The 24,874-nt window shown below is 38.8% G+C and overlaps 1 protein-coding gene across 6 annotated transcripts in view; it reads left to right on the top strand.

Moving 5' to 3' along the window:
- Positions 1 to 24,874, top strand: part of BRWD1 (bromodomain and WD repeat domain containing 1) — a 117,851-nt gene continuing 92,977 nt past the window's right edge. Inside the window, exons 1-12 of one of the 6 annotated variants that reach the window (XR_012670133.1) lie at positions 18 to 226; positions 383 to 441; positions 612 to 641; positions 811 to 870; positions 4,380 to 4,530; positions 7,298 to 7,396; positions 8,080 to 8,240; positions 10,057 to 10,278; positions 15,147 to 15,247; positions 18,588 to 18,658; positions 20,502 to 20,602; positions 23,306 to 23,346. Coding sequence is in view for 4 of the 6 variants with exons in the window: in XM_048866571.2 (XP_048722528.2) it covers positions 169 to 226; positions 383 to 441; positions 612 to 641; positions 811 to 870; positions 4,380 to 4,530; positions 7,298 to 7,396; positions 8,080 to 8,240; positions 10,057 to 10,278; positions 15,147 to 15,247; positions 18,588 to 18,658; positions 20,502 to 20,602; positions 23,306 to 23,346 (1,154 nt within the window). In the remaining 2 variants the exon portion in view is untranslated. Of the gene's footprint in view, positions 227 to 382; positions 442 to 611; positions 642 to 810; positions 871 to 4,379; positions 4,531 to 7,297; positions 7,397 to 8,079; positions 8,241 to 10,056; positions 10,279 to 15,146; positions 15,248 to 18,568; positions 18,659 to 20,501; positions 20,603 to 23,305; positions 23,347 to 24,874 lie in introns of those variants that run through there. The other 5 variants (XM_048866571.2, XM_048866550.2, XM_048866540.2 and 2 more) reach the window with 5 other exon arrangements.

The following is a 24,874-nucleotide window of genomic DNA, read 5'->3' on the forward strand; positions in this document are numbered from 1 at the left end:
GGCAATGGCGGCCGGGCCGTGGCTGAGTTAGAGCGAGGAGGGGGAGGCTCGCTCGCGGTGGGGGAGGCGCTGATAGGACTATGCCGAGCGGGGCCCTGCCCGCGCCAAACGCTGCCTGAGCCCGTGTCCTGCCTGGGCGGCGGTAGGAGCCGCTGGGCCGCCCCCGACATGGCCGAGCCCTCGGTCCCCTCCTCCGGCGGCGGCTCCCTGCCGCTCATGGAATCAGGTAACAGCCCAGCGCGTGAGGGAGCCGGCCGGGCGCCGCCGGTTCCTGCTGCTCCCCGCCGCCATCTTCCCGGTCATGATTATGAATTACAGTCGCTGAGGGGCTCCCCCTCCCCCCCGCCCCGCGTTCATCGCTCTCCCCCCGTCTCTCTTGCAGAGCTCTACTTCCTCGTCGCCCGCTTCCTGAGCACCGGGCCCTGCCGGAGAGCGGCGGAGGTGAGTCGAGCCCGGCAGCGCCGCGCGCCCCCGCCGCAGCCCCTCGCCGCCGCCAAGGGCTCCGGTGCCTGGCCCCGAGCCCTGTGCGGCTGCGGCGGCCGCTGAAGCAACGGCGAGGTTTGGTTCCCCCTCCCTAACTCGTGTGCATCTGTTTCTTCCTTCCCCTGCAGGTGCTGGTGCAGGAGCTGGAGCAGCACCAGGTCTGTGTGTGTGACACTCTCTGTTGCCTTTCCCCCTCTCCTCGTGCCTTTTTCCTTTAAGTCATTCATCTCCTTTTAAAAAAAAAAACCAACCCACGTTGTTTTGAATTTGATCTCCCCTCACCCTTTCCCCTTTTAATCACTCATTTTTGTTTCTTTCTCAATTTAGTTGCTTCCTAAAAGGTTGGATTGGGAAGGAAATGAGCATTGTAGAAGTTATGAAGATTTGGTGAGATTTAAAAACAACGTTGAATTAGAATAATAATGTTAATGTTAGACCCGCCACTTAATAAAAAGAGCCTTTACGTTTATTTTTGTATTTCACTCTGGGTCTGGGAGGAGACAGAAGGGTGACTTTTAGAAGGGGTGTTTGACGTCTTTACCTTAAACTAACAAACAAAAACATAAGGGGCTAGGGCTGTTTTTAATTGGAGGATATTGTTATGTAGCACAGGCGGGGCTGGAGGTTGTGCCACTTGCCCTTGTTCCTGCCTACCTATGGGGAAGAGCCAATCTGTTAAGAGGTTTCATTTCTGTGTTTCACTAGGAGACTTGTTAAGCAGGTTTTGATTGGATGGTATTTATCTTCTATTTGGTTTCCTACATCTGCTGCTTTCAACAGATTAGAAAACAAAATCACTGGTGCAGAAATTGTGGATGGGGATTTGTAGTGGTGTCTTTCTGATTTACTGGCCATAGTGTGTTCTTAATAATCAAAATGTTCCAAAAGATGCCCTTTGGCTCAGGGCTGCACAACTTGTGCCAAATTAATTGCACTAAATGTATTTACATCTCTACTCTGAAATTGTTGTAACTGTTCCTGGTGTTCTGTGTTACTGTTTCTAAAATACTGCATGATAATGTGTGGCTATGTGGATACAAACTAAAGGGAGGACAGCATCAATATAGGAAGTCTGTAGTTCAGTTTATATTACTTTTTAAAAAAAGCTTGGAGTAGTTAGTTACAAGTGATATCAAATTCTGTTTTTTTCCTCATGTTTTTCCCTACTTTGACAAAGTAAAGTGGTATGTGACTGAAGGTACAGGGGAAAGAGTGATATTGACTACACACAATTAAAAAATGTGAAAAATATAGTTATAGGTTAAAAACAAAAAGGTAGCCACAAATGTAATTTTGGATTTGACAGTTCTCTTATTTGAGCAAATGTATATAGTACTGCTTTAAATCAGTACACTGGAGGACCAATCCTGCTCACTTTACTTGCATGAAGTCAACAGGATTACTTTCCAAGATCTGGCCTAAATTTAGGTAAGCACAGAAAGTTTTCTTGTAAAGGATGTATGTAGGCCCCGATTCTTCTGCAAATGTGGTGCTGGCATATATATTCCTGTGCTGAGTCTCATTGACTTTGGGGCTTCATGCATCTGTCTGTGCATGTGACTTCATAGGATTGGAGCCTTTGTGTGTGTGTCCCTTCTCCCCTACAACAACAAAAAAAATTCCTGTGTGTGCTGTTAATAGTTTAGGTTATCAAAATTTCTGCTTTTTGTCATATCTTTTTTACTTTGCCATTTATGCTGTTTAGATACTTTTAATTGTCTAAGTGTAAAAATAGGCTTATCAGTTTCACACTTCTGGTTTTGGGTTTCAGGGACAGCTGGCAAACATTTAAGGCCCAAAACCTGCAGTGTTGACCATTTGGGTGTATTCCATCTCACACCAAGTGCTCATTACAGAATCTGAGCCTGAGCTTAAATAACTGCTGTCACAAAAAGTCAAAACCAACCATTAAAAAAATATATATTTTATTAGGCTTTTTAAAATTTCCTTTAATGAGACTTGCATTGGGTATAAATTACACAAAGGTAGTATCTTTTTATAAACTGTATTTTGTAAATGTGCTTGAAGGGGGAAATTAAGCCTTCTACTTTGAAGCATCTTGGTCAGTACTCTTGTGTCTCTTTACAGGATGTGGCAAACATCTTCAATAAATAAGATTTTAGTATACTTCTTGATCTACCAAATATTGTTTCGCAATCAGTGTCAGTAACCTGATTACTGTATTATACATTCAGATACGTTTCAGTGTGCAGTAACACTGACTCTTTCACTGAATTCATTTGTCAGGTTTTCAAATAGAAAGTAACGAATAAACTTTATTTCAGTGTCTTGAGTAATCACATTTTTTCTTCAGGCCAAAAAACAATATAAATATTATGGTTTTAGAATTTTAAAATGACACTACTTACAGCACTGGATTTTTTTAAAGCTAATTTAATTAATGTCACTAATTGTCACTAATAATAAATAGTAAAAATTCCATTTAGTTGTCTTGTTTACGTTCTGCTTACTACTTGTATTTATGTCAATTAAGTCACCTTAACATTAAGTGAGTTCCACTTTCAGATTCTTAGTGCTGCAGTATTTGGGCTTTAAACACTGCTGGGGATTTCTTAAAATTTCAGTGTAAACAATCATATTTATTTTTTAAATTACAGAAAATTTTCTATTGGTCCTAAGTTTTATAATTTATTTGAAAACTTAACTTTAAGGTAATTCGGGTGTAATTTAAGTTGAGTTTGCCCTTTTTAAATATACAGAAGTCGAGCCAGTGGTTTTGGTTCTCACAACTGCAACTCATCCTCCATGTACGTATGAAACGTATATGCAGATTAAGACAAATAATTGCCAAATGGGTGTACAGCAATAGTGTGTGGGGGTTTGATTTTTACTTTTCTGATTATGGGACAACTGAGCCTCAAGTTAAGGTTGACTTATTGATATTTTGATATTTTTATCTTATGGGAACACTAATTCATACTTATAAACAAAAATGTGGCCAATTTGTGGAGGCTGTGGGAACCCCAACTTTGACTCTTACTCAAGTAGGTTGTCAGTCATGAAGTTGTATACATGTTTTTTTGCAGCGAACTTTGAAAAAATGAAAATATGAGAAAAGTGCGTGCATTTTTGGTTGCAAGATGTTGTGTTTGTGTACACTTGGATTCTAAATTAACTATATCTGAGAATCCTTTGTGAGTGGGTAAATTACATGATCTTATTTCCCTAATATGTCTGTGGAAGTTTTGCCATTGAGTCAGTGTGAGTAGGATTGTTTGCTGCATCTCATAGTTTCCTTGAAGAATCCAATGCTCTTTCCAAAGGAGCTAGGTAGATGACTTGAGCCTTAAGTGATGTCAGTGGACTACAACTTTCCAGTTTGTACAACTCTTATTCAGCATAGCCAATTATATTCATTTGTCTCGTGTTTGACCATAACCTAACTTTTTTGGACCTACAGTAGACAAAAAATGAGTCAAGGAGTCTTAATATTTTTGTGGAGTGTTGGTTAAATCAGACCCCAAAAGAAGTGAGCATGAGACATAATTACATCATGTAGAATTGAAACACGGAAATTTGTGTCCATCTGGAGCAAAGTGATGGTGTTGCTTATCTGAAAGCTTTACTCTTAACTGTAGTAAAATATCTTTTGTGGAAAATACTGAATATGAGAGGGTGCTCCAATCTGAGCCATTTGTGTGAAGTCTGTATTTTCCATAGTAAGATGCTGATGTATAGTATGTCTCTTTACAACAGCTTTCCCATTCCTGGGTAATTCACTACTGTAAAGATCAGAGTTCATATAGCTGATTCTGCTCTATGAATTATAGAATATAAATATTTAGGCACTTCTAAATGTTAATGTAAATACTGACATACATAGAATCATCTATTTTAGATATACCATATTTGTTTTAAACTTAAATTCTTATCAGGTCTTATCCAACAAACATGTGGCTCCAGATCATTTGTTGCAAATTTGCAAGCGTATTGGCCCTATACTGGATAAAGAGATTCCACCCAGCATTTCACGAGTGAATTCCTTACTTGGTGCAGGGAGGCAGTCATTGCTACGTACAGCAAAAGGTATTGTTTTATTTTTAATTATTTAAATTTTTGCAATACTGTGGGGGGTGAGGGGAAAGGGAAGCCTGTCCAGGGGTCTGAGTGCTATTGCCATGTATAAAAGCAAACAAAAGTAAACCCCGCAAATTTTCCAAGACTAGGAGGGGAAACTGAAACAACAGTGGCCAGTTAGGGCTTTACAGATCAAAAACAATGGACTGACTTCACCCAGAATCCAATAGAGAGCAAATGCAGAGATATCTCACGTTGTTCAACTAGTACTTTCCAAATACTTTGCCCAGTGCGTGGATAGGGGCACAGAAGAGGGCTTGCTTGCTTATGTTCAATCCAGATAAAGAGGAAAAGGTGTTGGTAGGATGAGGGGAAGCAACTGAAAGATAAGTCAGTGATTATATGTGTGCCTTTACTCTGGGTATATACCTGCTGGTTGTTATGAGCATTTGGCGTTTGGGTACTGTTGGATTCCCAGCTGCTCTCAGTGACATCAATGACCAGGACAGTTTTTTTCATTTGCACTTGACCACGAGTTGAGTTTCTTTGACCCGCACTTCGCTAATTTGATCCATGGTTTTGTTGTTGTATCAATTTAATCTTGGTGTGCTATGCATGGAGATAAATGTGAAACTTCACTTAAGCCAGCTTCTTCAGTTTCTGAGCAGATTAAGGTGTAGTTGCACCTCCAAAATTTGTAAAAATAGACATTTGGTGTTTATTGCTAGATTGTGAATGTAGGTGATTAATGTTTAATTTTTGAGCAATGGTTGCACAATTGCTTCTTTCATAGAAGCTGGCAACTTACTTTTCCTACAGAAAGGCATGACAATCTCTTTCAGAGAGGAGGGACATGTATCTGCCATCCAGTGAAGGTAGCCAGTACTAATCAAGCTGTCTATGACTGAACAGATCCACTGATTGAAAATTTGTGGATGTTATGGAAGAGGCAAAGAAACCCTCTTCTCACAGTCATGACAAGATGTTTTAAAAAACGCAACCTTTTGATACGTGTCAGATTGGCACAAGACTGCTGTTACCAGTGCTCTACCTGTCTTTAATCCCACTTCAGTTGTTGATGGGTCATTCATAAACATGGTGACCTGCGAGAACAAGGTGGGGGAAGAGAATGCCTAAAAGCCACTTAATAGTTGAGGACAAAATATTATAAAATCCAACCCAAACCCTTCTTAGAGTAGTTTTTATTTGGAGTAATGTTCTCCCTTGGAGCCTTTTGGAAATGCTCTGGTTTTATGTGCCTTCGTGTACCATCAAGAGTTCTTGGCTTCAGCTGAGGTCCATTCCAGTCTCAGTTTGTGGAGATACCTCTCTGAGTATCTGCATCAGATCATGATGAGGCTTTTTAGTTTATCAAGGCACTCTGTACACGAATGCCAGTCCCTTTTTGACTCTGCTCGTGGATCTCAAGGGGGATAACATGGTAGTGATCCATTTTTTGGAGTAGGAGAGCTCCTGCACTTTGTGTTTGACAGAAATGGCTCACTATAACGCCACCAATTGTGCCAAAACCAGTCCGGCAGTGTCTTCCCATTCACATTTTAGTAATACGTGTGAAGTCAGGGGTCTCATTCCTGATCATGGCAGTTTGACAGTAATGCTAGGCTGGTGATTAAGTAATCAGTAAGACCTTCAGGTTTTTCCAGAATATTTGTGTGTGTGTATATGAAATTCTGTGGGGTCTGTATTTTTTAACTGAAAAAAACATTTTATGATGTGGAACTATTTTAGTGGATGCCAGTGCATTTCCCAGTTACCTCTCTTCTGCACTTTACAAGCTGCACAGCGAGTGAGGCAGTGACTTTGCGTTTGTTGTGAATCAAACTTGCTGCCATTTCAGCACTCGACCTGTTAAAATAAAAAACTTTTAATATTGGGGAAAGTCTCCTCTCTTCCTGTAGTCAAACAGCTGACCTGTTGGCACAAATTAAAAAATAAATAAATAAATAAAATCCACCTTTGGGCAGAAAACAATCCTATAAAATTTCAGCCTAAAAGGTGGTAATGTTGGAAGGATATAAAACGGGTAGAATGGAAATGCTTATGCAACCCGATCTGTAGTACTAGCTACTTACATATAATATGTAAAAAAGTGTCTCTTATGGTGATATTAGATGGACAGAGTGCAGCTTTTTAAGCAGGAACTTCTAGTTTTAAATAAATCTAAGTGCTTCCATTGTTTTGGAAAAAGGGACCCAAAATACTTTTCAAGAATAACCTGGATATATGTGATCTTATTTTTATTATCTGTAAACTGCCATGAAGACGGTGCTAAAAATATATTGTGCAAGAAAACTTTATACATTGACTTCGAATAGCCAGAGTTTTGTTGCTTTATTTATCACAACATCAGTAATGCAAATAATAACTCAATTAGTAAATCATTTACTGGAGAATGTAGCATCTGCATTTTGTGCAGAAATGAGTAGGTTGGTACTTCACAAATAACTGAAGTCCTCTGAGCCTTTGGAGCAAGTGACTATGTGTGTCATTATCAAACCTCCCTTGCCAGGACAGTATCGTAACCTGTCTTAAAACTAGGCTTTCAAACTGTTGTTGGAAAGTTTTAGGTTGTGAGGTTCTGAGCTCCTTCAGCTCTTATTAAACTTAATATTGCGGTACGAGGCCCTTTGGCAGGCTTGTTCATTACTATTTTTGCTAAACTTTATAATGGATTTTAGAACAGTAACGTTTGTGTTGCTTTTCTGAAATGTGCTCTTATGGGTAACTTTCTATGCAACTAATATTGATGTTAAAGATTGCAGGAATACTGTTTGGAAGGGCTCTGCTTTAGCTGCTCTTCGTAGAGGAAGACCTCCTGAAATTCCTGTGAACTATGGCCCTCCACCAAACCTTGGTACGTAGATGATAAAATCACTTCGAACTTCAGTGTGATATGTATTTCTTCACACTTATACTCCCGATGCTTCTCTTCATATAAATAGTGATGGAAATTGCATTTAAGAACCAGCTCTAGAAGTTTACCTTTAGAATTTTCATATTACTTCAGTGGGGCTCTGCATGATCACATGGGTCCACCCATGTAGAATTCATTGCAGGAGTAAGATGTTAAATTCTAAATGAAAGTCTTTCTGCTTTAAAAAACCTAGTGTACTAATAAGCAAATAGAGATACTTATGGGATCTGCAAGTCAGTGGTGTTTGGTTAAAAGGACTCTGTTTACCTAATTTATGAAAGTACATGGCAAAATACAAGATAGAAGATGCTGTCTGTTTTTGTAAAAAAAAAACTACTTTATTTGGGGCGAGGTTAAATTAAAAAAATGCCCCACTTGTTTGTAACATAAACCCACAAGCTCAGAATAAATTTTGGAGTTCTGTGCACAAGCTAGAGAGTCACTTTACTAAATCCAGTAATCTGTTGGTTATGGAAGCAAGACAGAGTGGCTATCTACAGAAGACCTGTTTTTTTTTAATTATTATTATCTAGGCCCCCTAGAAATAATTTTTAAACATGGCTTTTCACATGATTTTTTTTTTTTTGCTTGCATTCTTTAATCTATTTGTATTTCTGTTTTAGTGGAAGTAAATCGTGCAAAACAATTAACTGGGTATGCAACATATAGAACATCATTTCCAGGAAGTATGTATCAGCACATAAGGATGCATAGGCGGATTCTTGGCCATCTCTCTGCAGTCTACTGTGTTGCATTTGATAGGACTGGACACAGAATATTTACTGTGAGTTTATGTTGTGAATGATGGGTCTTCTAGAACTATTTCTAATTGGCTAGAACTATTTCTAATTGGTTATCGGGAAAGTAGCTTTTAAATGCTCAGTATTTATACCTGGAATATTCAGACCTCAAAATTTAAAGTTTAGAAATAAAAGATAATTATCTCCTGCACTTCATTTGGGTGAACTGTTTGGCATGTGTATGGAGGGAGGCATTTTTGAACTCTGTTAGCTGTTATTCCTTATTAGGTACTGATATCTACATACATGCTTTTTTCTCTGATACATTTCTGTTTTGGGTGTTGCATGTTTGTGAATAGTGGAGAAGGCGGCTGGTTTTATGGGACAGAGCTTTTGTTTAATAGCCATTATTTTGGGGATTTGGTAATGGAGGGAAAATTAACAAAAAGTCCAATTATTTTGATGTAATTTCAAATGTCTTCTGCTTGTGTTTGATATCAGAAACTGCTGTTATCTATTTGGATGAAACTAGGTACTGTGAACTTCAGAGTAAGCCAAAATAACAAGGGATCGCTTTTGTGTCATCAAACAGGCTGAAACTAACTTTTTTCCACTTAGGGCTAGAGTAACAAAATAATTTAAGCAGCTAAAATGGAAGCTAGATACCTAAATCCAACATTTAGACACCACTGAGATCCTCAAAACCTCTGCTCAACTGATGTCTAAAATTCCTCAGTGTCTCTGAGTTCCCACCAGCAGTGTCCCTTAGATGCCTAGGTTTCTGCTAATGAGTATGCACACACTCATTGTGCCTCTCTCCTGTCTAAACCCCAGCAGGGTCTTCAGACTGGGTGTTGCCCCACTTGTGAGGCTTGACCTAGTTATTCTCAGAGCTTGCCAGAACACTCTGTCAGTGCTGGAAGGGAGTGGTGGGGCGGGGGGAGGAGAAGGAGGCAGCCTCTCTTATAATCTTATTCCAGTGCCTAGGGCACTCAATTGCATGTGGGAGTTCCTAGTTCATTTCTCTCCTATACCTGATGTGGCAAAGAAATTTGAACTTGGATTTCCTACCTCTCAGGTGAGTGCCGTAGCTCTTGGATTATACTTATTTTTTTTCTTCTCTTTTTGGCTCAATGAATATTTAATTATTTATGCGCAATGGAATAGTCTCAACAGGAGAGATTGAGACCCACACCACAATACTCTATAGTCCAGTGGCTAGGGCTCTCACCTGAGAGGTGGGAAATCCAAGTTCAAGTCCCTACTCCGTGTTAGGCAGAGGGGGAAATTGAGTCTGAGTCTTCCACACACCCCAGGTGGGTGCTCTAACCACTGGGCTAAAAGTTGGAGGCTGCTTCCTCCTCCCTCCCTCTTTCCATGGCTGTTTCTTGAAAAAAACAGTTTAGGCACCTAACTCCAGGTGAAGGTTCATGGGTGAGAATCCCAAGTAGAAAGAGATACCTAATTCGATTAAAGGGGTGGGGCTTAGTTCACATCCTTCTCAGTATTTCCTATTGGCTAATTTAAGATGCTCTCCACTGTGTGCTCGTTTTTGTGGATTCCATTCTTGGGTGCTTAATTCTCCCCTTGTTTTATATTAGCAGCCTAGGTGCCTAACTCAGGGCTGTGGATTCCAAGGGATGGCAAAGTGCCTATGTCTTTTTGTGACTCGAGCCACTATGCGATATGACTAAATTTAGGTTCCATAAATACCAATAGCATAAGCAGGGTTTAATAGAAAATCTTAATTTTCCATACTCAGAATGGAGTTCATCTTTAAAAACAAAACTGAAGCAGACCGTATCTTGAGTATTTTATAAACTTGAACTTATGCCAGGTTCTGTAACCGTTTTTTCTTAGGGTTCAGATGATTGCTTGGTGAAAATTTGGTCTACTCACAATGGCCGCTTGCTCGCCACACTACGAGGTCATTCAGCCGAGATTTCAGATATGGCTGTGAATTATGAAAACACTATGATTGCAGCTGGAAGCTGTGATAAAATGATCAGGGTATGGTGCCTGAGAACTTGCGCACCAGTTGCTGTGCTCCAGGGACACACGGGATCCATTACATCTTTACAGGTATATTTCTAATTAATGGGCATGTCTATCCTTCGTGTAGTAGCTTTGTGTTAACATCTAATAGCACATAAGCATTAAAACATACTAATAACGTAATGATGTTTAGTTTTATACCTTCAAAATCATTGTAAAAACCATTGACTGTTTTTTAGTGTAAAACAGAAAGCAACGTGTTTTATTTGATCTTGTGGTTTTATTTTGCTGTTAGTAAGAATTGTAGTATTGAATAAAAATCCAGTATCTTCTTTTGACAAAGGTGTGTAAGCGAAAAGTATTGTCCAAATAGAAACAAACAGCAATACTGTAAAAGACAACATTCAGGAGTCAGATTTATTATGCTGTTCTCTTGCCTCAACCTGATTGATACACCCTACACTTCTAACTCACTAGAATTTTGGCTGATGATAGTGTTTTTTAAAATTTTAAAAAAAATTCATGCAGTGCTTAAATACTGTGAAGGTCTTGACTTGAGGAAAGTACATATAAATATTATAAATTGAAATGCAAGATGTTCAAAAAGCAAACAAAGAAGTTCAGACATTAAACAGGTTACAGAGTAGCAGTCGTGTTAGTCTGTATCTGCAAAAAGAACAGGAGTACTTGTGGCACCTTAGAGACAAGTCTTGTGAAGAGAGAAGCCAGTCAGCCCCATGTGGCTCTCAAATCACAGAATTCCATTTATAAAAAAAGCAAACTTGAAGGCACTAGGCTGGCTAAACCTGTAAACAAAATCTGAGATAAATTGCACAAAAAATCTATCCTCAAAACTTAGGTCAACAAAGCTACGGCATTCAGGGGTGTGGAAAAATCTACACTTGAGTACCGTAGCTGTGCCAACCTAATCCCTGGGGTAGACATAGCTAGGTCAACCAAAAAAAAGCTTTTACACTGACCCAGCTACTGCTGCTTTGGAAGTTGGAATTCTTACAGTGACAGGAAAAACCCATTCCGTAACTGTAGTCTGTGTCTATGCTGCAGCGTTAGAGTGGCAAGGTGTTACCAGATTTACCTGTTACTTTGGGGTATGCTCATTTATTAGAGTTTCTCTTCGGGGGGAGTGGGGGGGTTCTGTAATTCTATCAATGTACTGCTTGTGTCACTTGTGTTCTCATACAGAGCTCTACTTCTCTCTTCTGAAAGTTCCCTCCCAATGGAGCTATCCTGCAGGACCTAGGTTCCCCAGGGTGGGGTTCTTCCAGCCCTAGAATCAGATGAACGAGAACACACACCCTGCACACATTAACACAGCGCATCTGAGAGGACCAGGTTAATCAGCACTCCCAAGCTAACTCCTTACATGTCCCTGGACTCAGTAGGCTGAGTCAAGTAGCATTTCCAAGCTGTCACCCTCAAAGGCCCTTGGATTCAGCGGGCTGGGTCCAACAGCACCTCCAAGGTGTCACCCTCATATGCCCTGGGCACTGCACCGGAATAGAGTATGCCTGAGCAGCCTGGGCCGAGCAGCACTTTCAGTCTGCCACCCTTATATGCCCCTGGACTTAGCAGACTGGGTCGAGCAGCACTTGCAAGTTACCACCCTCATATGTCCAAGGTTCAGCACGTCCCTATTCCCACTTTCACATTACTTGATGAGCAAACCACACAGGATTTTTGGGCACTGCAGGGATCTTTATCTTAGGTATGAGGAGGGTTGCTGCAGAGCAAATCAGGAAGCCAAAAAAACACCCACGGGGCAGGGGAAAGAGAGAGAGAGAAGCAGCCAGCTTAACCATGAAAGTTATTTATTGCCAGGTAACTATAGGGGAGCCAAAAAAACAAAACAGTTTTATAATCAAATTTAAGTTAGATTTAATATTATAAGTCAGGTTTAGAAAACTATAACTGATCACACAAGTGAAGGTCAGAAGGCTATACCTAGAGAGAGAGAGTTGGGTTCTCATCACTCCATGAAGCTTGAATCGATCAGGATTTCTAGGTGGTGGTGGTAGCTGAGGGTCCGGAATGCTGGAGACCTGCAGAGCCCACAGCATGATCAGTTAGGAGAAGATTCAGTCCCCATGGATCTAATGCAGATTTTGGATCCAGGCATCAGAACACATGAGCATGTGTAGGGGTTTTTGTAGGGAAAGAACAGTGGTTCAGGGGAGAACACTAGATTTGTTTGTGGGTAAACTGATGGCTCAAGGAAGTATACCAAAGTTGTTTTGTTCAGGCTAGACAATAGGAGCTGATCATTCCTGGCAATGGGCGATGTTCCTTCCAGGGAGCCCACAGTGCAATTAGGCAGCTTCAATGTTTTGGATACCATTAAAGGATTTATTAGTACAATTGGTCTGATAACTACTGAGCTGGGTGTGTGCTGGTGTGGGTTCATTAACATCTGGAGCAGAGATCCCCATCATGCAGTGCTTTCCTGCTTTTCTGGTCCCATAGTTCAGTGTGGTTCTTGCCTGGAAATCTTGGTTCTCCATTCTGTATGCTAATGGAGATGCATCCCTGTCCCATCTTTGATGCAAATGAGGCTAGGGGAGTTTCCTTAATCCTGTCACCCTTGTCCAGAGGAGTTTAGTTGTCTTCCCCCACTGCCTTTTCATTGCTTTTTGTAAGTCTTTCTTCTGATCTGCTTTGGTTCAAGCAAAGGCTGGGTGGAGGGGGAAGGTCTTCTGTGAGTCAGACAGGCTGGGTACTGCACTCTGGTTCCCCAAGAATACAGAGCTGATAGGTAACAATAGCTTCAGTTTTATGTCTGTGCTGCTGTAATGCCTCTAATGTAGACATGACCAGGGATGTGTTTGTGTCATGAGTCAAGAAAGCTAAAGAGAAATTAATTCAGTAATAGCAGTTATACTAGTCATAGGATGCACTAAGATTATCTAACCTATAGGAGGACAAGTACCTGACTTTCTCAATTGGTGGCCAAAGTCTAGGGAAATTCTGCTGCCCATGTGATAAGAGCCTGGATTTAATGGCTCTGTTATGTTAATACCCTCTGACAGTGAAAATTAGTTACTACTTTTGTATTTTGAGACAAATAACTCCTAACCAGTAAAAATTTTACAGCAAATTGAAGTTCTGATAGGTTGGAGGGGGAGCGGCAGTAGAGTGGTAGGTAAATGTGGCAAGTTATTTTAAACTTTGTGGCTTTGACATGACTGAATTTTCTTTCAAACTGTATGTTTGGTATTGACATTTACTAAGGTCAGAATTTTCAAAATTATAGGTGCCTAAAGTTAAGAATAGTTTTGATTCTTTTTTAATAAAAGGACCATATTAGGATAAAATTTACATATTTCATTTAAAAGAAAATATATTAATACTGAAGGATACAAAACAAAAATAAAACTCCTATACGCACGAAAACATGCTACCTTAACTGTTCTATGTCAACATAAATTATTAAAATCAATACTTTAAAATATCTAATCTACTCTTGTCACTTACATTGTTTCCATTTCTCTCAGTTTAGAGTAAAAATAGACTAATCAGTTTCACATCCCACTTGTATGTTAGGATGTTCGGAATATTCCTTTCAAAGAACTATTTCTCAGGTTTAATATTAATTTATTTTAAACTTACTTTATATTTCAGAATTACATTGATTTGATAATGTGTTAAGAAAAACACCCTAAGCTTGAGAAACAGCAATCCACAGTTTCTGACTTTACCTTAAAACATGCAACCATAGGACTCTTATTTTGGGAACAAACCATGCACAAGTGTGTTCTGTATGTTCTGTTGTGCGTAGTAGGTAATCCACTCTCTAGTTTCAATATATAATGTACTTTAATGTGAGTGCTGTGTGTTAATCATGGTCTTCCAAACTTTGCATATTTTAGGACCTTGTAATTCCACTTTTAACAAATCATACAGCAGGTTATTTATTAGAAAATGTATACAATTTGCCACCAGTGCAAGTTGGTTTGGGAGAGAGAAGTGGAAGGCTGGCATCTTTACCACCCCCTTGTCTTTCAGAAATCAGTAGAAGATGAGCTCTCTTTCACCCAATTCTGTTTCCCTACAGCACTCTGGAGTTGAGGTTCCTTTTCATTCCTGCACAGTTTGTGGTGCTTGTAAGCATGGCTTTGTCTCAGCACCCATTATCCCTGACTTTTAAAATGCAGAATGCGAGTAGGCTGGTGGACTTGTTGAGTATTTGTACCTGAGACAGTTGTGTTGAATTTTCTTGTTGGCTGTAGCTAAGCTTTGTAATTTTAATGCTACTTTTACAAAATTACAAAAGGTTTTTGGTGTTGGGAAGAGTTGAAAAAAGTTAACCACTATGTATGTTGCTTTTCACATCTCCTGTGTAGCTATTTTTAAATAGGTAGCCACCTGTGTAGCTTTGAATCAGAATCCTTAAAGAAAAACATCAGTATGTGAACTTACATGTACAGAGCAAGTACCTGTAAATGGTTAAACAATGCGAGTTTGTGTGACCTGGTTAAAACAGAATTTATAACAAGTACCTGCTGAGTGCAGATTTCCTCCACTGTCTTTAGAATTCTGTGTTTGCTACCTAGAATGATTCACTGACAAATTTTCAGTGAACTGCGACAGTCAATTGAGTTTTTTTTTTAAAAGGAGTAAAACATCTCCTGCACTTGCCTCTTTTTTTTCTTTTTAAATATAGTCATGGCTGGAATACACAAGATAAACCCAACTTAAAAAGGGAATTTAAGACGCAAACCTTTGATTTCAGGACCTATAACTTTGTTTGTGTCAACAGTTGAATTTCAACTGTTCCCATAGTTCATTAGAATCTAGAATAATTTAAAAAAATTATATGAATTTGTAAAAAGTTAACTTATTTCCTTATAAAATAATTTCAAACAGGGAACATTGTCATTAAAAAGAAAAAGTTGGCAAGTTTTTATTTTAACATTTCCTGTGTATGGCTTTAATTTTAGTTTAGTCCAATGGTCAAAGGCTCCATGCGCTACATGGTATCTACTGGTGCAGATGGAACAGTTTGCTTTTGGCAATGGGATGCAGATTCCATGAAATTCAGGTATGTAAGTGGGTTGCTGTTGAGCTCTTCAAATGTCGTCTCTCCTTTCTTGATTACAAGATGGCAGTTATTTTGGGGGGTGTAAATTGACTTGTTACGTATAAATAATCTTTTGATGTTTATACACAGAAAGCTTAATATCCCACACAACAGCCTACAGAATATTTTAAGTGCCATTACACACTGCATTCATTACAAAATTGTGATTGATTCATTGTCCGGAGGAACAAACAAACCAATTCACTAGCTTCTTACGACATCAGAAATGCTGTGGGAAAAGTAAAATTGAAAATCTTAGTATATTAGACCCATATCGTAAAGGTATTTTTGCTGTCTTTGAGTTTGACAGTCCTGTTGTTCTGGGATCCATTACTTTTGTTCATTTCATGAAACTTGTGTGTAAAAATGTATTTAAAAGATGTTGCTGTCATTCAATTCATAACTGCCACAATTTACTGTTTTGATATGCAATTTTTTTACTAAATTAGTAATTAGGCTATTCCTAGTACTAAGCAGGAATCCATGATCAGAATATATTTAATATTTTTCCATGGAAGTGTTCATAATATCTAATACAGAATACTCAAATTTGTTGAACTGTTCCAGTATGTCTAATGTGGAAACTTCCAATACTTGAGCAAAAAAGTCTGTAATTCAGATTGTGAAAAGAAATCACTTACGCCTGTGCCAGTGAAAGCAGTGTAGTTGCAAAGGTGTTACTAAGGCATAATTTGGCCCAAAGAGCTTTTTAATGATACATGACACAGAAGAGTCCCAGGTTCACTCTCTGTTCCCAGTTTTAGTTTATAGGGCTAGTAGTTAAAAAAATAAGTTTAAAAAATATATACAAGTAATATTTACTTCTATAGTGCATTTCAACTGTAGATCTCAAAGCACTTTACATTTAATATTATTGTGTCCAAAATCCCCAATGAGGATTTGGCCCCCATTGTGCTGGGTGATGTACAAACATAAGACACAATTCTTGCCTTATAATATGAGGGGGTTTTGTAAACAAAATACATGTGTTCTGGAAGTCATTAAGGTATTTAGCATGGAAACCTATAATGCCATTTTTACAGTTAATTTTTGGAGTAGAACAGCCTTTCAGTTGTAGGATTTTTTTCTTAGTTGACAAAGTTGGGCATATAATGGACTTTTTAAAATCTTACCTTTTCATCTCTCCCAGATCCATGTTTATCAGTATCTGTTCCATGAGTGATTGCAACACATGCTTAGCTGGTGACATTGCATCATCACAGAGCATGAAACCAAGCTTTTTACTCAACAGTTGCATATCTTTACAAAACTTTGATTTTTAAATCTGTTTTATACCTCATAAAATTACATGAAGCTGCAGAATCCTGAGACATACCTTACCCTTGTAGGCCAAGCTCCACACTTGGTACAATGTCACCAGCATAGCACTTACTGGATATGTCATGGAGTGTGTAAATCAGATTTGCAAAGGAGAGAGAACCCAAACTGTGGGGAATTCCATATTACCTCTGCTATTTTAGGCTGTGTATTCATAAATTTATGAATATATTTTAAAAAAATAGGACTGTCAAGCAATTAATCTGATTAATCGTGCAATTAAACAACAATAGAATACCATTTATTTAAGTATTTTTGGATATTCTACATTTTCAAATATAATGATTTAAATTACAATACAGAATACAAAGAGTACAGTGCTCACTATATTTTTTATTACAAGTATTTGCATTATATAAAAACAAGAGAAATAGTAGTTTTCAATTCACCTAGTACAAGTACTGTAGAGCAATCTCTTTATCATGAAAGTTGAACTACAAATGTAGAATTATGTACAAAAAAACCTGCATTCAGAAATAAAACAATGTAAAACTTTAGAGCCTGCAAATCCTCAGTCCTAATTCTCGTTCAGCCAATCGCTCAGACAAACAAGTTTGTTTACATTGGCAGAAAATAATGCTGCCCGCTTCTTGTTTACAATGTCACCTGAAAGTGAGAACAGGCGTTCTCATGGCACTGTTATAGCAGGCGTCGCAAGATATTTATGTGCCAGATGCACTAAAGATTCATATGTTCCTTCATGCTTCAACCACCATTCATGGGGACATGTGTCCATGCTGATGACGGGTTCTGCTCGATAAAAATCCAAAGCAGTGCAGACTGACGCATGTTCATTTTCATTATCTGAGTCAGATGCCTCTAGCAGAAGGTTGATTTACTTTTTTGGTAGTTCGGATTCTGTAGTTTCTGCAGTGGAGTGTTGCTCTTCAGAGACTTCTGAAAGCGTGCTCCACATGTCGTCCTTCTCGGATTTTGGACGGCACTTCAGATTCTTAAATCTTGGGTCAAGTGCTGTAGCTGTCCTTAAAAATCTTACATTGGTACCTTCTTTGCGTTTTCTCAGATGTGCCATGAAAATGTTCTTAAAATGAACAACATGTGCTGGGTCATCATCCGAGACTGCTATAACATGAAATATATGGCAGAATGCAGGTAAAATAGAACGGGGGATGTACAATTCTCCTGCAAGGAATTCAGTCACAAATTTAATTAGCGCATTATTTTTTTACCGAGCGTAATCAGCATGGAAGCATGTCCTTTGGAATGGTGGCTGAAGCATGAAGGGGCCTACAAATTTTTAGCATATCTGACACGTAAATACCTTGCAATGCCGGCTACAAAAGTACTATGCAAATGCCTGTTCTCACTTTCTGGTGAAGTAAATAAGAAGTGGGCAGCATTATCTTCCCATAAATGTAAACAGACTTGTTTCTCTTAGCGATTGGCTGAATAAGTAGTAGGACTGAGTGGACTTGTAGGCTCTGAAGTTTTACATTGTTTTGTTTGAGTGCAGTTATGTAACAAAAAAAAAATCTACATTTGTAAGTTGCACTTTCACATCAAAGAGATTGCACTACAGTACTAGTATGAGATTAATTGAAAAATACTGTTATTTTTACAGTGCAAATATTTGTAATAAACAGTATACACTTTGATTTCAGTTACAACACAGAATACTATATGAAAATGTAGAAAAACATCCAAAATACTTCATAAATTTCAGTTGGTGTGCTATTGTTTAATAGTGCGATTAACGGATTAATTGTGATTAATTTTTTTGTTAATCGCATGAGATCAACAGCCCTAAAAAAAAAAAAAAAAAAATCAAACAGCTTACTGTAATTCCGACTTCTCACAAAGAAAACATACACACTTTAGCTCCTCAACATTGGTGATTGTGCATGTGTTTGTGGCAATGTGAACTCAGATTTTGGAAGATTGTGTTAACCTTTAATCTTTACGTTGCATGTCCTGATTTTTCAGCAACTTTTTTCTTTTAAAGTAATCGGCCAGTGAAGTTTACAGAGAAATCCAGGCCTGGAGTTCAGATGCTTTGTTCTTCTTTTAGCATTGGTAAGTTGTATGCATGTTGATATTGGTTTTTCCACTAATGTACAGAAACATTCTGTCAATTTCAACTGTCCTACATTTGTAATAAGTCTTATAATTCCTCTCCTTACACTCCAGAATTGGATGTAAGGATCCATATAACTTTATCCTGTTCTTCCTACAAAGCCTTGTTCTATAGAATCATAGAAATGTAGGGGCTAGAATGGACCTAGAGGTTATCTAGTCCAGCCCCCTGCCCCGAGGCATGCCTAGACCATCCCTGACAGGTGTTTGTCCAACCTGTTTTTAAAAACCTCCAGTGTGCAGTCCCTGTCAACTTCCTGCAGAAGCCTCTTCCAATGCTTAACAAATCTTATAGTTAGGTTTTCCATAATATCTGAATCTACACCCCTGACTCCTTCAGACTTGCTCCCAGATCCCTGCAGTCATTGCTGATCTGATTGGGGTCATACCTGGCAGTATCATAAGTGTCTATGTGGATGAGCAGCATGGGGTAGTCGTCAGAGACAGATGAACCTCGCAAACTTCCCATAACACCTAGGATGCAGGCTCCGGGCAGGTAGGGCATCTTCCGGGACAGCCGATCAGGCCAGCAGATGGGTAACGTTCAGCATCTGGGAAAGAATGGACAAAGATTTTCTTAACAAAGAACTTGTTGCAAGGTCCAGTTGTAAGCTACTTTGCCCTCTCCTGTGCTGAGCACATCAGCTACTTCTGGAGCACTCTTCCTAGTTGGGCAACAAGAGTGTAGTGTAAATATAATGTTGGGCTCTTACATGACATTATAGAACATGTCTGATACGCCCTGTCGATACCTCCAATCTAGAGAACTACATGATCTCTTGCATTTTCAGGGTGTGTGTGTGTGTGTGTGTGTGTGTTATATATGTGCTCTGTGCGTTCAGTAATGCTCTGAAGATCTATCACAAAAACAGTAGGTTGGCTGAAGGTATTGTGACAGATCTGCTGCCGCCTTTCTGGCTTGTGATTGGAGGGTGATAGCTCATCGGGGCTGGGGAAGGCTCTGTAGCCCTTAAGAGGACCGTTGGAGACCTGGGGGGACAGCGCTGAAGGTAGCTGTTCCAGATGGTGACTGAGCTGGGGTTTCTGGAGTTAGATTCATCTGTGTTAAGAGAAACAGGATACATGTACATAATGTAAATAAAATACACAGTGTGAGGTCCTATCAGTTTTTCTCCAGTAACCAAAACTGACCAGCTATAAGGCCCTGAAATTGACCAGCATACTTATAAGGGGCAACAGTATATTTAAAATGTGTAATGTGAATTTATTGGCTTTGCATGCACTTTGCACATGGCTTAATGTCTTGTATGTTTTGACTATGCTTCCTTCAGTTCCCAGTGATTGGATGAATCCTTTATAAATAAAAGCAGGAGAATGAAAAATGTGTTGTCTGGATTTTTTTCACTCTTTTACTGTTTCCCTGCTATAAAATCTCTCCGCTTGACCCTTAATTTCGTTTACAATATGTGGATATTTCCAGTGAAAAATTGCCAGTGTAACACACTCTTTTGAAGTATGGAGAAGTCTTTCTACTCTAAAAACAGTATATAATTTTAACTGCAACCTTGTTTTAGAAAGTTCTCATTATTATTGTTTCCTTTAATCTTTCATACTAAAATGTAGTGATTTTACTTTTTTATTATTTATGGCTAAAAAGGATTTTTAAAAAAAATGAATTTTCACTCCACCTTTGTATAGTGGTGGGAAAACAGCAAGAAATTTGACATTTGTCAGAATTTTAATCTATCATGTTCTACCTGATATTGTAACAAATTAAAATTCTTATCTGTGTCAGCTTTTTAATTACTGTTTGAATTTTCAGGTGGTACATTTCTAGCAACAGGCAGTACAGATCATGTTATCAGGATGTATTTTTTTGGCTCTGAAACACCTGAAAAAATAGCTGAACTGGAAAGCCATGCTGTAAGTAAGATTGTTAAATCTACAAGTCACCTATTTAAAATACTTAAAGAACTGTGTTGGGGCTTCTAGCAGCATTCTAGAGATGGCTTTAAAAGTTTTCTGGATTAGATTTTCACACCAGTATGCAAAATTTTAAGTGACGGTAACTTGAAACACTTTATATGGGTTAAATGAATTGAGGGAACATATCACAATGATGTTCTTTTAAGTATGTTTTATTTTAGGTATGTTTCATACGCTAAGGCCTCCTTATACAGTTCTGCAGGTGTGAAGTAAGGTAAATGTTTGTTCTTGTTTTAAGGCTCTTTTACACTTCTACAGCAGTATAAATGCAATTTATTACTGCACCACAAATGAAAGTACGCACTTCTGTCTTGCATGTTTAACAGTAGAACCCTTTTTAAACATGCAAGACAGAAGTGTGTACTTTCATTTGTGATGCGTTAATAAATATAGGTTATACATGCTAAAATGATTATATTTATCACCTATGGATTTAATCTTGCAATACTGTATGCTATAATTTGAAATTCAGTGACTATTTTAGATCAGAAATACAGTTTATGACTATTTTCAATAAATATTTCTTCTTACAACATAAGTACTAGGATCACTAAAGGCCACTTGAGTTGCATTAGTTTGATTCTTTGTATTTGACAGGACTGCTCCCAACATTGCTTTCCCTAATGGCTTATGTAACCGACTGAGTATCTTCAGTGATGGTGCCCAATTTTCTCTTCAATTGCTCCTACAATTAATAACTTAATGGCTAGCCTAAGTATTTTCTAACATGTTCCATGCTTTAAAAAAAAAAAAAAATCCTTCCTTTATAGATGTTCTCTGGGGCCTGATTCACATTTATACTGCTCTGGAAGTGTAAAGGAGCCTTAAAGCAAGAATAAATTACATTTACCCTTACTTCACACTTGCAGAACTGTAAAAGGAGGCCTTAGTGTGAGAGAATTTGACCCTTTGTGTTTATAGACATTGTGATCTTGGGTCCTCTCCAATACCATAAAAACTTAGCTTCTCTCCTTTGGTTCTTGTAACTGTTATTACTGCCTTATTTGGTAACTTGATTTAGTGTTCCTCCCCTGTTTATTGCTCATCTCCTGTAGGAACCAGATATCTACCTTCTATTATGGGTGCAGAAGCATTAGAGGAATGTAGACCAGCAAGCATGCTGACTTAAAAAAAAATCCGTAGAGAGAATGAGTGGGGGTGGAGGGGCAGGTAACTCCTAATTCCATAGGACCACAGTTTTATCAGTATGAATTGGGGATGGTTACATTACTTGTGTGCCAATAAACCTTAATACATGAAGGTGTGGTATATAATGTGTACCACATGCTTAATAAAATAGCGTTTGAGTTTTTAAATTTTTTATGTATCATTTGCCTGTGAAGTAAGGCACCTTTAGCACCATGAGTCCAGCTGTACAGGACTCTGATAGTTTTGTATCTCTTAAATATGTTTAAAACACCTTCTACATGTCAGTTTTAGAGGCAGTTACCTTGGTAATTTTCAGGGTTAGAAACAAGAATTGTCTTGTTAGGAAGTGGTGTATTCACTTAAAGTGTAAAAATCATATTTCCAGAGCTCATAAGTTTAAATATGCTAAAAAGAAACTTATCAGTTGTGCAGGATGGGGTAGTGCATGTCGTGGGCCATGGGCAGGTGTGGTTTGTGGAGAGGATTCTATATTTAGGCCAAGGAGAAAAGAACACTCTTCTGGCAGGTTATTTTTTTTTAAATGATTGAAGTTGTTTAGAAGTTTTAAATGTTAGAATGGGTGTCAGTTGTGATGCACTAGTGGTCAGAGTGTAAGAAAGGCTGTCAAAGATGTATGAGAATTACATTTTATCTGTAACTATGTGTGGTCTAAATGTGGTGGTTAAATTTTTTTCCCAAGCGTTATTGATGGCTTTTTAAATACTGACTGTCTTTCTTATATCCCTGTTTCAGTTGCTTTCTTTCCAAATAATACTTTAACTTCCTCATTTTAATTATATGTTTTGGGAGGTGATAAGAGTTGGAGTGTTGATCATTACCTTTAGAGAAGACTTCCAAAACTCGCAAATTTTCTGGTGTGGGTACATCATCTCCTTGCCCATTCATTTTATCTTGATGAATATGAATAGCTAACTATTTTGTGTGTTTGGAGTGGGGGGAAACTTGCTTACTCTGCGCAAATACAGTTTTGCTGTAGAAACCAGTTCCTCTAGATTCTAACTTGCTTAGGACAGTGAAAGTCCAAATTCAAATTTAAGTGCCTAGTTACTAATGGAAAGCTACTTATTGATGGGTCTGCAAAGTTTCACAAATTCATTCCAAGTATGTTAGCAAGATGAGTTTAAAAAGTGGACCATTCTTTTAAAAGTTGCAATTTAAATTTAGGGTCAGAATCTTAGCAAATTCTACTAAGATCATTGTATAGGGATCTGCTGACCTTTCAATTATATGTACCAGTTAGTATCAAAAATATTCTGTACTGTGAAACTTTAATCAAAATTGTTCTGAAATGGGAGAGTTTTCTGCAGTGTTGCAAAAGAGATCACATTCTCTGGGACTTGGCTAATACTTTTTTCTGATCCTGTATGTTAACGTCTTTTGTAAAGAAGGCTATGTACATTTTTCTAAAAGAAATTAAGTTCCTGATTAAAAATTAACTTCTAACCTCTCTTAAAAACTTTTCTTTTGCAGGACAAAGTGGACAGCCTTCAGTTTTCGAACAGCGGTGATAGGTATGTTGCAAGACTCAAAATGTAAATATGTCCTTTAAATGTTTTGGCATTAAATACCTACTGTTGCACTCATATGGAGTGCTCAGCTAAGAAAATCTGATACAGCTATAATTTGAAGGATGGTCTACGTTTCTCTAGAGTGCAGTGTTCACTTTAGTTTCAGCTCTGTGCTTTTGTTCCCTGTGAATATTTTAACATACCTTCTATTTGGATAAGCTGATTTTTTTTAACTATATAGGAAAGTGTTGTCATATTTCTAATAAGAATTAAGGGTGGGCTTTTCAAAGCACTAAACGCTGGCCTAACTCTGCTTCTTCCATTTAAGGCAATGGTAAAATTCATGTGGTCTTAAATGGGAGCAGAGTTAACTGATGCTGAGCAGTTTTAAAAACCACACCCATAAAACTTACAAGGCAACAGTGCATATATTTAAGCAAAGGACCCTGTCTGGATTGTCCAGGTTGATCTATCCTTCTAGTCACATTTAAGATTTCTCTAAAGCTGCTTTTTTTTTCCCCGTTTTTTGTGCGGTTTTTATGGTGTTTTGTTTTAACTGGCTTTCTGGTAGCTTGTTGGAGAGAGATCTTGAATATTGGGTGTGATGTAACAGGAGAAGGGAAGACACCTTTGATTTGCTAGCTTCTGCTACTGGGGGTCCTCACAGTAGATGGCTCATCCTTTGACACTGCCAAGATCCCCTCTCACTCTCCCCCCACCCTTGCTACACACACTTTCTGGTACCCGCTTCTCTTCCCACAGCTAGAAATGTGCTGTGCATCCTGCTAGTGTCAGTTACATCACAGGGCACCTTCTCTTCCCCTCATCTGAGCCATCAGTTTCCCAATGCATAATCCAGTCTTGCAGGGCATACTCTCCATTTAGCCTGCTTATCAGTTCCAGTGTTACCCTTTTTGTCACCCTTTTTCCATGTCGGATGCGAGGAACGCTACACCTCTGCATCATATCCACTAAGAGCCCCCTACTTGGATCTAAGGCTTCAGGGAAAGGAAGTAGTAGGAAGAAACTATTTAATGTTATCATAATGCCCATAGGGCCGTCAAAGTGTTTGGACCCCCTTGTACTTTGTGCTGTACAGAGACAAAGATAGATTCAGTTTCTCTTTGAGTGCTTGTTCATGTCCACTCCACTCCAGTCAGGTGTGTGTGTGCACACATGCATGATGGCCAGAAGATTTTTCCCCTAGCAGCATCCACTGGGTCGGCCTGAGTGCACCCTGGAGTCACGCCTTCATGGCGCTTAATATAGAGCCCTGTCACCCCTTCAGTTCCTTCTTACCGCCAGTGACAGTTGGCTGGAACTTAACTCTTGCTTAGCAAGCACGTTCTCTACTCATTGTATATAGTTACCTTAGTCTTAGAGTTCTTAGCATAGAGTTGTTGGGGGTTCCCCCCCATCCCGCCTCCCCAGAGCAGTGGCATGCTGCGGTCCCTGGGGTTTAAAAACTGTGTGGCGTGCGCAAAGCACATGCCAAAGAGCAATCCACACTCCTCATGTTTACAGTGCCTAG

Source organism: Caretta caretta, chromosome 1 (genome assembly GCF_965140235.1).
Source record: "Caretta caretta isolate rCarCar2 chromosome 1, rCarCar1.hap1, whole genome shotgun sequence".
NCBI classification, from domain to species: Eukaryota; Metazoa; Chordata; order Testudines; family Cheloniidae; genus Caretta; species Caretta caretta.